Consider the following 16,976-nt stretch of genomic DNA (forward strand, 5'->3'; position numbering starts at 1 on the left):
GAATGTTGAACTAAAAATGCCAGTAGCCTGTCCTGCCTCCCAGTGGTGGGGGGTGGACAGAGAGATCTGGAGTCAGCGCGTAAGTCTTCTGGTAACAGTCAGCCTCAGTCGTACCCCCTGAGGTCCAGCTAAGTGGGTATAAATACAGAAAGTAGGTAAAAATGTAGAAATGATGAATGCTTCTCTTCTGTCAATTTTCTAAAAGAGAGAATAAATTCTGTAACCAAAAAAATGAATGACAGGTGCTTGGCACTCTTCCATCTGGCTAGTTAGATCTGCTTAGGAAGCAGCCTTCAACTTGGAAGTGGAAATAACGTGTATGCACTTACATACCTTTGAAAGGAAAGCAAACTTTTCTGCCCAAAGGCATAAAAATGACTTCAGGCCTGAGATTCCCCTCCCCCACCCAGAGCTGAAGGCAAGGGGGATCCTGCCAAAACAGGCAGCTGTCCCCTGTGTGCAAGGTCTGGACTCCCAGGCAGACCGGCAGGGACCAGTGGAGACCCCGGGACAGGAGATAAGCCAAGCAGATCAAAATAGCACCACAAAGTGTCTGAACTTAGATTGTCATTGAAACCACGGGCCATAAAAGTAGGCTAGAGCTTGTGTGCTCAACCTAAACATGTGATTGCCTCCTAAAAAAATTCAAATTGGACCTGGAATCTCCTAACATGATAGCCAAAATGTCCAGGATACAGTCGAAAATCACCAGTCACTCCAAGAACCAATAAAATCACACATTGAATGAGAAAAGAGAATTATCTGACATCCAAACCGAGATGAGTCAAATGCTTGTTTTATGTGGGCACAGCCTCACCCAAATGTTTACATGGGGACTCTGCCTGCCTTCCAGCTGCAGGGGCCAGGCTGAGCAGTCACCACAGAGATCCAGTGGTTTGCAAAGCCTTAAATATTTACTCCCTGGCCTTTTATAGAAGTTTGCAGACACATGTAGTTAGGTCATCAAAGATCTAATGGTCAATTTTTGGGAGATCTTTCCTTCTTTTTCCCATTTTTTTTTTCCAGTGAAAATTTTTATTGAAAGTTGAATTTCAGAGCAATATTTCTGAAGAAATTTTCACTACAATTTAGGCTTCCAAATTAAATTTAAAATTCAACTGCCCATGTTACTATTTATTTGAAAAACTCAACAAAGATGGCAAGATGATTAAGGCCTGTATTTCAGGTGGTTACATTTACATGTGCCCAGGCAACAGTAACTCCATCGTAATTCAATCCTCTGCCTAGAAGACGGTAGGTTGTTTTGATGTTGGATACTTTAAAAGGTGGACTTTTGGTTTCCCTTGGTTTATAGTATAGAGTAATATGTTCCTTACGTTGGTTTCTCTATTCTCTTCCTGTGTTTTGTCACCTTGTTCTTCCTCTTTGTCTGTATCCTCATCTGTGTAGCTGGCAGCCTCACCCCTGGAGAGGGACCCTGTTTCCTCCTGCTCATCTTTGTTCCTTTTTGTCACTGTCACTCTCGTACTCCTATCAAGTAGTGTGGATTTGCAGATCTGCCCACTCGATGGGGTTTTCTTTGCTCACCTGATGAGCCTGGAGAGAGATTTGGGAGTCCAGGAGATGTTGAGGACTGGCCTCCGTGGGATTGTGCTTGGGACCACGGAGGGCGGTGCAGAGGGACCCGGGACCCTGCTTCAAGGAAACTCTTGGCTTGTTAACATTCCGGTTATGCCAAGAGCTGGAACAACAGACAAAGCCCAGGGAGTGCAGGAGGCAGGCTGAGAGTCAGGGAAGCGACTCAGCAAGAGGGAGAAATTGTTCAGGTGAGGCCAGGCCTTAATAACTGGGTTCCCAACACTCAGAAACATGGAGAAAGGCTGTAGAGGTTGGGATGTTGCCTCTCCAGGTGTCACCACCACCCTCTGATGACAAGGCCAAGGGACTTTATTGTTCACGCTGTGGGGGAAATGCCACCTCCACGGGGCAGTGTCTCCCAGCCAGGAGGGCAGCGTCTGGATAGGAGAATTAGAACTTTGGTTGACAATACAGGGACTTGATTGGGATCAAGAGACAACGGCTCAGGATTGGTGGAAACAAGGCAAGGACTTTGAGACAAGGCATTTAACAAATTTTGGGGTGCACACTGTTATGTTGATGGCTTCCATTAAAGAGCTGATGGATATTTCAGGAAGCTTCTGTAAGGAGCTGTCAAGCCATATCTGGGGTGGGGAGTCTGGAAATTTAAAGTAATGCTAATGAGGGTAGTTGAATAGTAAATCTGTGTTAATGGAGATAGTAAGCTCTGTGTGTGTGTGAGAGACAGAGAGAGAGAGAGAGAAGGGTTAGTTTTAGTTAGTTAGCTCGTTAGTTAGTTTTGGTTCTAAGGTCTTTGAAGCCTGAGTTAGCCAAGGACTGATCCCTGACCCAGACGGGAGACTTAGAAGGGGCTCCGGAATTCCACCAGGCTGAGGAGAAATGTCAAATCAAGGCCACCCTGAAGTTGGCATCGAACTGTTTGTTCTCCTTCCAGGCAAGAGGGATTGAGTTACTGAAGGTCCCAGGGAGTCTGTGAGCCCAGAAGGCTCGGCCAAGCAAGGCCGGCAGCCCTGGTGACATTAGGATAAGAAATCCGAGCGTGATGCTGCTGCTTTGGTTACTGATGGATGGATGAGTGAGGAGCTGGTATTCGTTGATGTCTAGCCTGTCAGGACTGGACCTTTCCGGCGCCTCTCAAAACCTACAGCAAGCTTTGCAGGTCAGAACGGTCTGAGGCCATCAAGGCGAGCGAGTGTGGCCGCTGCCCAATCCTCAGTTCCCTCTTTAGCAGGATCTCATCTTGTTGAGCTGATGTCCCTGGGTTTTGGTCTTTGCCTTCAGCTTTGGTTTCAGCTTCAGTGAAATAAAACCATAAAATCTGCAGCCACTGACTTTCTTAGCATTAACCTATGCTTTGATTTTGCAGTGCACATGCTGTTGTTTGTGCTATGAGAAGTGGACCATAGCATTTTTCCTTCCCTGTGAAGTTGGATTTGACCTAAAGTTAGACTACTTCACAGCCTCAGAGTTGACATTCCCAGGGGGTGGATCTCTGAAATTTCACGGGGGTCCCATTTTGCACCTGTGTTATCAAGGTGGCGATACCCCTGATTGTAGAAGCCAAACGCCACAAGAAATGAAATGTGTGCTTGTTTTTTTTTTGGTTTTTAAACACCACACATGGTTGATGTTGTGCTTCAGAAGAAGTGTTTAGAGCTCTGACTTGAAACGTATATAATTAGTGGTTCAAGCTGTTCAAAGGCTGGTGGCCGTCACTGGCTGTGCTTTGCTCTTGTGTTGAGGGTGTGGGAACCTTGCAGGGCAGAGGGAGCTGCTTTGGGACTTTGTTGTTGGTGTTTTTGTCGTGTACAGCTTTGCGACATCTTCTCATATGTGCCCTTCATTAAAATTAGATATGGAAACAGCTAAAACTTGTTCTTCCCAAGTCTGATGAAGGTTCTCCATCAGTACCTCCCAGTATGAGAAAGGTTAAAGCAGTGATAAGCGTGATATACAAGCACTGAGGCTGGGAGTCCTGTGTTGCTTTCAGGGTTCGTTCAGTTTCTTTTGGAGCCTGATGATGCTGATAGAAAGTGAAGGTTGGCATCGATTGTGTGTTTAAAGACTAAAGTTCTGTTTTGCGTCACATGGAGAAGGGGAGAAAATGACTCTCGGTGTCTCCTGGGTGTCACGCGCTGTGCTAGGCTCATTTTAGTTCTCAGTGTACCAAGAAAGATGCTGAAATCCATCCAGTGTCTGGTCCCTGGTAAGTCTGTAGCACAGGGTCACTCAGGGAGCGCTCTCGACATTTTGAGCAGGAAAGTTCTGCCTTGACTTGTGGGACATGTGGCACCCCTGCCCCCTGCCACTTAGCGCCAGCCATTCTGCAGTAATTGTAAACGTCAAATCCATCCACTGCCGGTTCAGACGTCCTTTGCTGGAGGCTGTTCTGCCTCTTGGCGCTGGCAACAGGCTCCGATAAACACTGTTGAATACTTTCTAGACAGCAGATACGTGCCTTCCACCTCTGGGAACCTGCCTCTGTTGTAATAGGGTAGAAGATTCTGGAAGTCACTTTTGTGTTTTTATTACCTGAGATTTGCATCATATTTTATGCTTGTGAAATAACAAGTACTTATCCTATACTATATAATTGGAATACAGTTCTTCTTTTCGTTGATTAAAACGGAGTATATTCCATATTTAATGGCTTCATTTTACTCACCTTTTCTCTTAAGCATTATGGTATCGTCCATAGTAGTCAAGAACATAATACATTTACATTCCATCTTATATTTGCTTCTTCCCTTTCAACACATCATTTTTCTAAGACAAGATTTTATGGTAGGAATTTACAGAAATGCTGACTACAACAAGTAGCTTGAAATCAACTTCTCCCAAAATGTTAGCAGTTCTACATAGAGTTGACTGTCGAAGAATATAAAAACATTTTATCTTTTTCAATGTTAAATTTAACCATTTTCTTGGCAAACCGAAACTGATAACAGAGGTATTATTTTTACTGAATCTTCAGCCATGTTGTCCTAATAGACCATAATGATTTGTGTCATAAACAGACTCTCTTGCACCTCAGTGAGAAAAAAGGGACCCTGGGGTTTTGTTCATTCTTTCAACAGATCCATCAGTGAACAGCATGGATAGAATGGTCCTTGCTTTCACACTAGTACAGATGAACATAAGAAATAAGTAAATTACAAGTTGGATTGGAAGATGGTAAGTGCTATGGAGAAAAATAAGTTGGGAAGGAGCACAGGAGTGCCAGGGTTTTGGTTGGACATATGATTTTAAATTATGTGGTTCAGGAAGCTTTCCCGAGAAGGCAGCTCTTTAGCAAAGACCTGAAGGAGAAATGAATTCTTATTGAGCTCCTATTATGCCCCAGGTACTGTTTTAAGAGCCAGAATGGCTAGGTAAAAACTCTGTAATCTGCAAAAAATAATTTACATGGCCAGAGGATGGGCATATAATATGTTTAATGTTGATATTTAAAAAAATCTTTTTGAAGTAATGGCACCGATTTTGGTAAGTAGGATTGTAATGGGGGAGTTTTTTTTTTTTTTAAGGAGATGACTACACAGAGTGATAGGAAATAGCAGATATTTGCCTTCAAAAGAATATAGAAAAATAAACCCAAGCATGGGATGAGTTTTGTGTCCAAGTCCAGCAGTCCTTACAGAGTATTGCTTCTTCCCAGCTGGTGGCATCTTGATGGTGACAAGGATCCTCCTGGGATGACAGTGACAAAGCAGGAGTAATTGCTTCAAATTAAGGATGGCTTTTGTGAGGGATGCTTAAAGAACAGTGGACCGGAGTCCAGAGAACAGGAGTTGGTTCCTGCCTCTGATGCTGACCTGTGACCCTGTGACCTTGGGCAGGCTGCTTTAGCTCCTCCATGTATCAGCTCGACTGTTTATTTGTTTGCCATGCAATTTATGCTCATCGTCTTGCTTCGCGAGATAAGTTGTAAAACAGGAGGGGCATGAACTTCACAAGATCACCAGTGAAGTCCTTTTCTAGTTCTTGAGTTCCTTTCTCCTTCATTTGTCCAAGGAGACACTGCTTGTCTATAGCTTACGAACTGAAGCCAGGCCACAACACAGGGTTACTGGTTTGTCACGGCTTCAGCCATGGAGCAGGGCTGGCTCTAGAACTCCCAGTTTTTCTCCTCCTCCTGTCACCCTACACACGGTGTTAAGGAAGTTGTGGGCTCTTGTAGCATTTTGGGGTCGGAGTGGGTCGGCACTGGCCTCGGTCTGGTCTCACCCCCACAAATGCCAGCCCCAGATGTCACTTCTATTGCTTGAACTTCGAATAGGACTGCCAGGGAGTTAGGGATGGATTGCAGCTGGAAGGGAAGCATGGAATTAACCTTGCTCTGAGGCAAAGCCACACGCTTCCACTGTCTCAGATAACCTTCTGTGGTCCAAGGACCTTATTGGTCACAAGACTTCTATACTTTTAGTATATTTATTATTACCTTCCGAAGATCTGTAAACTGATACACCCAGGTGGCCCTGATGGTCCCTTTCAGCTCTAAAGCTGTAAAACCCTCTTGTGATCAGAGCTCTAGAGGCGTGCCTTTGCGTGGATAGACCCAGGTAGATTTCACCCAGGCCTGCATCATCCCAGGAGGGCTGTGCGCCGAGCACCCTCCGAGCTGTCTCCCACGCTGCTGGCAGTCTGGGTGGTAATGCTGTCTCTCACCACTTCCCCCGCACTTTCATCCACTCTGGTGGTTTAAGCGCTGGCTCCCCACCTGTGGAAGAGAGGACTTCGACCCTCACCTCCTCGCTGTCTTCCCGTTCCGCAGATGATGACCCAGGTGGAGGGACAGCAGAAGAACCTGGTGCATGCCATCGAGTCTCTGCCGGGGTCCGGGCCCCTCACTGCCTTGGACCAGGACCTGCTGCTCCTGAAAGCTACCTCTGCTGCCACCCTCAGCTGCCTTGGGGAGTGCCTGAGCCTGCTCCAGCAGAGTCTGCACCAGGCCGGTCAGCCCAGCCACAGGCCCGGGGCCTCGGGTAAGACCTCCGGGGGCCCGCCCGGGGCTGCAAGTGCGCGCTCTCCGATGTACGCATGCATGTGTCTGTCTGCCATCGCCTTCCTCCTTTAAATCCATCCATCTCGCCTTTTATCCAAGCGCTTCTCCATTTACCCCTTCTTCCTTCCCCACCTCGCTTGGGCTATATTTTTATTTCTGTTTTACCCATTAGCAATTGCCATCCTATGCACAATTTAACGTGTTTCCATGAATACTCTGAAACTACTTTGAGACGTGCTGGCACCCCGTTCTCCGTTGCATTCCGTTTGTGAATTTTGCACTCAGTGTTGTGTTTGCAAGTCTCATTGCTATGCAGCCTCTAATCCACTATTTCTTTTTTTTTTTGCGGTACGTGGGCCTCTCACTGTTGTGGCCTCTCCCGTTGCGGAGCACAGGCTCCGGACGCGCAGGCTCAGCGGCCATGGCTCACGGACCCAGCTGCTCTGCGGCATGTGGGATCTTCCCGGACCGGGGCACAAACCCATGTCCCCTGCATCGGCAGGCGGACTCTCAACCACTGTGCCACCAGGGAAGCCCTAGTCCACTATTTCTAACTGTGCCTGTGGAGTGCGTCCCCCAACACTTGGCTCCACACCTTGTCCTGATGGACACCCGCCTTACCTCCTGCTCTCTGGACACCCGCCCCCCGCCTTTCCTGTCCCCTCAGGGCCCAGTGTGAGAATTTCTCTGGAATACATAGCAGAAGCATTTCCAGTTCTTTATCAAGAAGCTAGAGATAATAATAAGCCCCCTTAAGATGCTCCAATCCTTTTGAAGTGTTTAATCGATAAGCAGATAGAAAGATATTAGGGAAGATTAAATTAAATGATAAAGGTGAAAATGGCTTGAGATTGGTCATGTCATATAGAATTGTAAAGTATTAGAAATAAGAGACGAATTGAAGCCTCATGGAGCTTTGTTGCCCAGGGTTCAGTGAATTAATGAGAAATGAGGCAGTTCAGGTGATGGAAAGTATAGCTGGGTTATGACAGATAGTCTGTATTTCACGCTTCCCGCAAGTCCCCTTTGCCTTCCTCTTTCACCAAGGTTAAAAGGGGGCTGTTGATTTCCTACAGTAAACCGTATAAGGGTAATTCGGGTTTCTTTCTGTAATACCCACCATCATGTACTAAGCTCTGATTCTGTCAGCATTTGGCTTTTGCTACACATTTTCTGAAATCTTCACCAAGTAGATATTATTATGCCCATCATGTGGGTGAGATGCTGAGGCTCAGAGGGGTTAAATGACCTGCCCGAGGCCACCCAGCTACGGCAGAGCCACGTCCAGAGGTGGGCTCTTCCCACTGTGGCAGGTGCCTGGGGTCCTTTGTTCAGTCCAGAATGGAACACCCAGCGGACTCTGGACTCCCCAAACTGGGGCCAGGGACACTGTCCTGCTCACATCATAATTTTCTCAGGGCAGGTCTATCTTCTTTTTCTTTACTTTTTTTTGGAAATAATTTGAGACGTCTAGAAAAATAACAAGCATAGTACGAAAAATCCTCAAATCTCCAAATACTCTGAATGCCAACATTTTATGACATTTGCTTCATTATCTTCTGTCTGTATATATAAGCCTATTATAACATTCTAACCACTTAAGAGTAAGTTGCAGACTTGGTATATATCTTTACTCTTATATACCTCAGTGTAAATTTCATTAAAAGAAAGAAAGAAAAAAGGACACTCTCCTATGTAATAACAGCGCAGTGGTCAAAATCAGTAAATTAACATGAATACAATCCTCTTCCTAATCTGCAGACCTTACTAAATTTTGCTGATGGCTCCCCCAATGTCCTCTGGAACAAAAGGAAAAACATTCAGGTACAGGATACAGGCTGGGAGGGGCATGTGTGTCGAGGCACAGAGTGAAGGCACCCAATCTGCTTTTCTCCTTCCTTCTTCTTCCTTCTCCATTTGAAAAATGGGACTCTGATGCTGAGACTCCCTGACTTTTCCTGATCTGGATGGAGCCTCGGTGAGTGCGTCGGGGCTTGGGCACAAATCAGTGTTAGACCGGATGCTTCTCAAGATTCCTAGGATCCCTCTCACACCAGATTGTATGTCCAGCCTCTGCGACCGAACAGGCTCATTCCGAGAATGAGTGGATAGAAGCTTAACCCATTTTATTATTCCTAAAATTCATCCCTTACATCTTTCTTCAGGGTGGCTTTCTAGCAAATTTCTAATTTTTGTTCCTGATTTTCATTGTGTCTCTGGGGTTTCTAAGGGCCTGGAGGGACAAAGCTCGAGGTGGAATTTCAGATGTGGTGAGGGTTGAAATGAGGACTATTGGGGTGGGAGGAGGGGGAGACCGAGCAGTGTCGCAGACACTATGCCACCCACCATGCTGCTTTCTGCAGCTCTTCACTGTCCCACCCCTGGCCTGGCCCCGTTTGTCCATCCTCCCTTCCTTTTAGCCATTTTTTTTTTTAACATCTTTATTGGAGTATAACTGCTTTACAGTGGTGTGTTAGTTTCTGCTGTATAACAAAGTGAATCAGCTATACGTATACATATATCCCCATATCTGCTCCCTCTTGCGTCTCCCTTTCACCCTCCCTATCGCACCTCTCTAGGTGGTCACAAAGCACCGAGCTGATCTCCTTGTGTTTTTAGCCATTTTTACCAAAGAACTTGGTTGAAGGTTGGAGAATAGAGCATGAAGCATCATAAGAGTTATTTTGTTTCTTTGTCTTCTTAATCCTTTCCAAAGTTACATTCCATATAACACAACCCCTTAGGTTTTAAAACATTCTGCATATGTCTTTTAAATCTGTGCCACATGCAGTGGTTAAGAATCTGCTTGCCAATGCAGGAGACACAGGTTCGATCCCTGGTCCGGGAAGATCCCACGTGCCATGGAGCAACTAAGCCCATGTGCCACAACTACTGAGCCTGCACTCTAGAGCCTGTGAGCCACAGCTACTGAGCCCGTGTGCCATAACTACTGAAGCCTGCGTGCCTAGAGCCAGTGCTCTGCAACAAGAGAAGCCACCACAGTGAGAAGCCTGTGCACCACAAGGAAGAGTAGCCCCCGCTAGCCACAACTAGAGAGAAGCCCACACACAGCAACAAAGACCCAACGCAGCCAAAAAAAAAAAAAAAAAAAAAATTAAATAAATAAATAACTAAATCTGTGCCACACATCTGGGGGAAGAAATGGAATTACTTCCTGCATCCAAAGCATCACAGTTGCCTGCATTTAAAATGGATTTCCAGACTCTCAAGCTAGCAGAATAAGAGAATCTGACAACCCTGGGAGTGTCACCACAAAATGTGTTTGTTTAGAATCTCAGGGCTCTTGAGGTTGATAGTGGCTGTAGCAGACTGACTCCCGCTGATTAAAACATAATGGTTATATCCAAGGAGTGCCAGGCTGGGTTGATGGAAATCAGAATCTCATTAAAGCCAACCTCTGTCGGGGCTTCCTCTAGATGTTCCAGGGGCCTGGGGCAGGGGGTGCAGATCCCCTAGCACAGCCGGTATCCATGGGCATTGTTCTTGAAATTTCTATGCTTTCTGACCCCTGCACTGATCTTTTTTTCCTTCTGCCGCTCTTCAGAATCAAAAATTAATTTGTGGTCTTGCAGCATTTCATCTTCTGTAGCCTCTCATTTCATCTTCTGGGGAATTCGTCGGCTCTGGAGCCTTTGTCTGCAGATGTTGCTCCCTGATCCTGATTTCATTTCAAACATGCAGAGCAACTGGACCAAGGTCCAGAATTACTTCAGCGTTCACCTGCTCCCACCTATGCATTTCAGGCTCTGGGCCTGTCTCTGATGTTACCTCTAAGATATGTGGGACTGAAATGCTTCATTTAACTTCTGTTTATGAAGAGGTTTGTAGCTAAAATTAATAATGTAACTTGGCTTTTTGGTCAAGGCTTGTGTTACGCAGCTCTCCTCTGTCCTGGTGACTGGATCTCCTCCAACATCTTGATGGAGGCAGTTGATTGATGGGGTGGGGCAGGTGGGCATCTGGTTTCCTGAGTCTAGATGCGCGCCTCTGATTTTACACGGAGAGGCGGGCAGGGCTGCTCCAGAGATGGCTGGGCTGCTTGGGAATCTGGGCTTGAGGGGGGTTCTGGAACCTTAAAGTGGTCTGGGGGCAGAGTAGTCTGCTGCCTGTGCTTCTGGGTAGTTCCTCACTTGCACCCTTGATGCGGGGAACTTGCTTCAAAGTCAGTGCAGACACCTGTGACCAGACCAGCACGTTCTAGTGCGAGGTCAGAGCTGAGTACCAACGAATGGTGGGTGCAGGGCACGTTGGGAGAGAACACTGGGGTCAGAGCTGCTGGAGCGAGGATGGCAGAGCCTCAGGGAATAGCCGGATGATGCCCATGCCCTTGGACATAAATCAGGGCCAGGAGATCAAAACAAGTGTAATTGAAGAGAGGAGAACCGGAGCGGAATTTAATATGTGCTTCTTAACTTGCCCTTCCAGTGACTTTTTCATTCTCTTTTAAGATTTGTGGGGATTGTCAGTTAATAAGCCAGTTGCATTGGTTCCTCCTATTTTGGGGTTTGGCCAAAAGGATCAAATAGGTGACATTATTGTTATAGGTACTCTTCCTGGCTTTTCTGGCCCGTTGCCGTCTTCCTTCTGCTCTGCTTCGCTTTTTTCCAGAAACAGCTTCAGATTCTCAGCCTTCATCTCTTTTCCCCACTCAGAGATTCTCTTTGCTTTTCTCTGTCTCTTATACCTTCTTTCTCAATACCTGCTGCTTCTGGTGAAAATGAGTCCCACGTAAGTCACCTTCCCTTACTTTGTGAGTAAAAGCCAAGATAGAAATGTGATGACGATTCCTTCAGTAAACAGCATATGGAGAAAATGGAAAAGCTAGCATTGCAGAATATTTCAGATGGTAGTTTTTTTTTTTTACAACTGTATAAACAGATTGTTTGAGTGGCAGCTCCTCCGTAAAGAAAGCAGTTAGATCCTAACATCCCAGCTTTTCATCATAAATATGCTTTATGTTTTTCCCATGTTTGTAAGTGTCAGTCTTATTCCATTGGGAAAAACCCTCTCAGGTTGACTGAACCTGGGAGGCGTGAATTCACTGTATTACAGGAAGAGGCAGGGGACCTTCCAGGGACCTTCACCTGTCACTGGCCTCTGAGCAGAGGTGTCACAGCCCTGGCACGGGCACTGCAGCTCCCAGCACTCAAGCAGGGTGTAAACCGAGGCTAAGGACAGAGTAAGACAGTTCCACGGTCAAACCTTAAAGCCCACAGTTAAATTTTCTGTAGCTTCCTGTGTGTTTCTGGTTGGTTCAAGGAACCAGAAACCCTTTTTTTCCTTCTCCCTGGCATTCTTCTATCTACTTAGGCATGTTGTGTGAGGAGATGCAAGCATGTGTCAAAGCCTGGTTTAAGGACTGGGTTTGCCATTTGGTGAACATCCGATCATTTGTCTTCCTCCTCTCTTCTGTTGGATCATCTTTGATGGTCTCCTGCTCACAAAGGTTAAGGTGGACCAGAAAGTGAAGGGTAATTAACATGCAGTTACCTGATTGACCACCAGTCAGCAGCCACATGGTAATATTTGATCCCAGTCTCCTTTGCATTTGTACTTACTGGTATGTTTGTGATCTTCTGAGTCCCTTTCTATAAGTGAGGCGTATCTTCTCACCTGTCAAACACATCAGCAGTAACACACACCACCAGCCTTTGTGCCACTAAGAAAAAGCTGCCAATTAAACTCTGACACGCCATTGAGTGTAAGATGAACTCCAACTTCAGAGCTGTTAAAATGTGAAAATTGGTGTGTCTTCTGATTAATGAAATATGGTTTAGACTTGTGTTTTGTTTTATGACAGTCTTGAGAATCTATCTTTCAAAAGAATAACGCAGTCCATTTATTTTTTCCCTTACACTGGTGGTTGTTTTTCTGTTACACTTTTTTTTTTAAATAAATTTATTTTTGGCTGCGTTGGGTCTTTCTCTACTTGTGACGAGTGGGGACTACTCTTCGTTGTGGTGTGTGTGCTTCTCACTGTGGTGGCTTCTCTTGTTGTGGAGCACGGGCTCTAGGCATGCAGGCTTCTGTAGGTGTGGAGAGCGGGCTTCAGTAGTTGTGGCTCGCGGGCTTAGTTGCTCCGTGGCATGTGGGATCTTCCCAGACCGGGGCTCGAACACATGTCCCCTGCATTGGCAGGCAGATTCTTAACCACTGCGCCACCAGGGAAGTCCCTCTGTTATGCTTTTTGTTTTCATGTTTCTATGTTGCTTTTCTTGTTTCCTCTTATTTCACTACACAGATTGTATTCCCTTTTCTTTAGTGTTTTAGAGAAAAATATGTACATAAATTCTAGTAGTAGTTACATTGCATTCTTCATAAGCATTCTTTAACTTGTGTTTTTCTAATCATCAAAATCAAGAATGACACTGTGTCTTCACTCTCTCCTTTAGTGCTGAAGACTTAGAATACTTTAATTTCCTTTGTTTCTCAGATAGACTTCCCAATTTTTGGTAATATAATATAGGGGCTATTGTTATTAGTATTTAAATATTAATTTAATACTTAATAATGTATGATAAAGATTAAATCTCTTTAAAAGAATTTTAACTTCATAGTTGTGTAATCAAGTTTATAAAAAGTATTTAAATTCAGTTCTAGGACTGGGACAGGATGAAATGAAGTGAGGCACCCACTGTGAGCACACATTTAAGGGTGCCAAAGTAATTAAGGTAAAATGCTGTTTTAATGCAATATTTTTAAACCAAAATTAATGCAAAAAATCCAGGATGAACAAAATATCAAAACCTTAAATAAAAACAGGATTAGATAGTGTGAGGCAGGTGAGACTGAGTCCTTTAAGACATTTTTTGTTTTGGCATTAATTTTGATTTAAAAAATATTGCGTGAACATGTCATTTATCTTGAATACTCAGTGTTTTGGCACCTCTTTAAATCTTACCCCTAGGCAAGTGTCTTTTTACCTCCCCTGAGTCCCAGCCTTGCTCAGCTCTATGTTCAACTGGGTTCATTGCTCACTGCTAATCCTTTTATACAACTTCTCCAGTCTTGAGTTCTTAATTCTGCTGCTTTTCTTCATGTATTGGGATATGTCCTCAAGTCGTTTTTTCTCCCAGAAGGTAGAATATTTTCTGAGTCTCTGCAGCGCTGCTCAGAAGGCATACAGTGCAGAGTTTAAGAGTCTGGGCTCTGGAGCCAGGTGGCCTGGGTTTTCATCTCCCTTCTACCCTGACACTTACCAGCTCTTGTGCCTTTTTGTTTCTTTACCTGTCAAGTGGACATAATAATAGGACCTACCCATGGGTCGTCATTAGGATTAGATGAGCTCACGCATGTAAATTTTATATGGTAGCCCTTGGCCCCTAGCAAGAGCTCAAAAAATGCTGACTCTTTTTGGCAGAGGAAAGATAATTTGTCTGAAGATAAGCATTATCCCCCCAGCCCCGCACCCACCTTCAAATCTGTAGACTTTTATTTGCATTATTCTCTTCATCTACTCACCTTCTGGTGTTTAGTGTTGCAGCAAAATCCAAGACTAGCTTGATTTCTTTTTTCCTTTAAGGCAGGTCTAACGTTTCTGCCTAAATGCTTGGAAAATTTTTTCTCATGATTTTTTTTTAATTAAAAAATGTTGCCCAACTTCATGAGCCAGGCAGTCATTATACGACTCTAGTTTTGTATGTGTTTGAAATTTCAGTGAGAAAAAGCCTAAGAAAATATCGCCAAGCTGTGTCTAGATGTGAGTCTTTTCCCATTGGTTTTGCTGGACTGAGGTGGGCTGTTTTCAGCAGAACCCAAAGCCCTCTCTTCCGCTTGGGCTGTGTTTCTTTACTTCTGTCACTGTTTATTGTTTCTGTCCCACTGATCTGATCTCTTTACTTTAGGGTCTTTGTTGTGTATGTTCTGTCTCATTGCTGGTCTTGTGCCCTTTGCAGCTGCTCACTGGTAGAACTTCATTTTCTTGACACACTACTCACTCGACTTTCTACATATCCCTTCCGGGGATATTTGGGCTGCCTCCTGAGCTGTAGTGTTTTGGGCCGTTGGAAGGTGGGTGATATCCGGATCTTCTATTTTTTTGTGGCCGTGGACACCTTTCAGCACTGCTTTCTTGGCCTCCAAAGCCTTTGCTTTGGCTTCAGCTTTGGGAGGGGCAGGGACTGAGAGAAGGAAAGAAAATGAGGGTGTGAGGGCGCTCACTACTGGTCTTGAGGCTGGAAGTGATTGATTTATACACTCGTTTTCATTCGCTCTATATTAGAATTTTCCTCCTTTATCCTCATATGAGGCAGCTGTATCCAGACTCCCAAACCAGTGGCTGGTGATTAGAGCAGCTGGACTGGTCTGAGGCGGTCTTCTCTCCTGTCCTCCGTCACTGGTTCTTTGATGCTCTTAATCCATAGAATGTACAGAAAACTGCATTTCCCAGCATGCATTGCTACCCCACCCTTCCTGTCCTGGTCTTTGTCTCAGGATGCTGTGTATCACAGGCAGGCCAGACTCTACTTCCTGCCCTGTTGTCTGTCTCCTGGTTATCATCTCTGAATGATGGTGGTGTGGAGGGGAGGGAGGGACAGAGTTAAGGTATGGGAGTAATGGACAGAACATTGTCCTGATTGCCTAGGAGAGCAGATTTCAGTTTTTCCCCTAGTGCTTTTGTAAGTTTTCCTAATTATTCTAGAGGACATTTACTACTTGCATAATAAAATAAAATGAAAAGAAGGTAGTACCCCTGTATTTATGAGACAGCTTCCCAGTATTTAGGATCTGAATCCAACTTCAGGTCTCTGAGCAGGAGTTGGTCAACAGGACAGGTAAGAAGTATCTTTCTGCCTTTCTTAGGGAAGATTCTGGGTCTTGGAACCCTGGGTTGGTTTTCTTAGTCCAACCCCATCCACCTTATTATTTATGGGGATTCTTCAGAAGCCTATCCTTAGCTCATCCTTCAGCCTTTGATTTTAGTGTTGTGAGTTTCTAACTTTTTAAAAATGACATCAAGGACTGGTATATGGATGCCTTTTTGCCATTAAAAAAAAAGTTGTGGTAAAAATACAAATTAAAAAAGTTTGGATTGGTTCAAGATGGTAGAGTAGAAGGATGTGCTCTCACTCCCTCTTGCGAGAACACTGGAATCACAACTAACTGCTGAACAATCATCGACAGGAAGACACTGGAACTCACCAAAAAAGATACCCCACATCCAAAGAAAAAGGAGAAGCCACAATGAGATGGTAGGAGGGGCGCAATCACAATAAAATAAAATCCCATAACTGCTGTGTGGGTGACTCACAAACTGGAGAACACTTACACCACAGAAGTCCACCCACTGGAGTGAAGGTTCTGAGCCCCATGTCAGGCTTCTGAACCAGGTGGTCCGGCAACGGGAGGAGGAATTCCTAGAGAATCAGACTTTGAAGGCTAGCGGGATTTGATGGCAGAACTTCGACAGGACTTGGGGAAACAGAGACTCCACTCTTGGAGGGCACACACAAAGTAGTGTGCGCATCGGGACCCAGGGGAAGGAGCAGTGACCCCATAGAGACTGAACCAGACCTACCTGCTAGTGTTGGAGGGTCTCCTGCAGAGGTGGGGGGTGGCTCTGTCTCACCATGAGGACAAGGACACTGGCAGCAGAAGTTCTGGGAAGTCCTCCTTGGCGTGAGCCCTCCCGGAGTCCACCATTAGCCCCACCAAAGAGCCTGGGTAGGCTCCAGTGTTGGGTCACCTCAGGCCAAACAACCAACAGGGAGGGGACCCACCCCACCCATCAGCAGACAAGAGGATTAAACTTTTACTGAGCTCTGCTCACCAGAGCAACAGCCACCTCTACCCACCACCAGTCCCTCCCATCAGGAAACTTGCACAAGCCTCTTAGATAACCTCATCCACCAGAGGGCAGACATCAGAAGCAAGAAGAACTACAGTCCTGCAGCCTGTGGTACAAAAACCACATTCACAGAAAGATAGACAAGATGAAAAGGCAGAGGGCTATGTACCAGATGAAGGAACAAGATAAAACCCCAGAAAAACAACTAAATGAAGTGGAGATAGGCAACCTTCCAGAAAAAGACTTCAGAATAGTGATAGTGAAGATGATCTAGGACCTCGGAAAAAGAATGCAGGCAAAGATTGACAAGATGCAAGAAGTGTTTCACAAAGATCTAGAAGAATTAAAGAACAAACAAACAGAGATGAACAATACAATAACTGAAATGAAAAATACACTAGAAGGAATCAATAGCAGAATAACTGAGGCAGAAGAACAGATAAGTGACCCGGAAGACAGAATGGTGGAATTCACTGCTGCGGAACAGAATAAAGAAAAAAGAATGAAAAGAAATGAAGACAACCTAAGAGACATGTGCGACAACATTAAACACAACAACATTCGCATTATAGGGGTCCCAGAAGGAGAAGAGACAGAGAAAGGACC

General features: G+C 45.1%; 1 protein-coding gene across 2 annotated transcripts in view; it reads left to right on the forward strand.

Annotated features, from left to right (window-relative positions):
* Positions 1-16,976, forward strand: part of OSBPL10 (oxysterol binding protein like 10) — a gene marked incomplete at its 5' end in the record, with an annotated part of 290,987 nt that overhangs the window by 201,982 nt on the left and 72,029 nt on the right. For both annotated transcript variants that reach the window (XM_079712260.1, XM_079712261.1), the window contains one exon: positions 6,332-6,542. In XM_079712260.1, the coding sequence (XP_079568386.1) occupies positions 6,332-6,542 (211 nt within the window). The remainder of the gene's footprint in view (positions 1-6,331; positions 6,543-16,976) is intronic.

This window comes from Hyperoodon ampullatus, assembly GCF_949752795.1.
Source record: "Hyperoodon ampullatus genome assembly, chromosome: 10".
NCBI lineage: Eukaryota > Metazoa > Chordata > Mammalia > Artiodactyla > Ziphiidae > Hyperoodon > Hyperoodon ampullatus.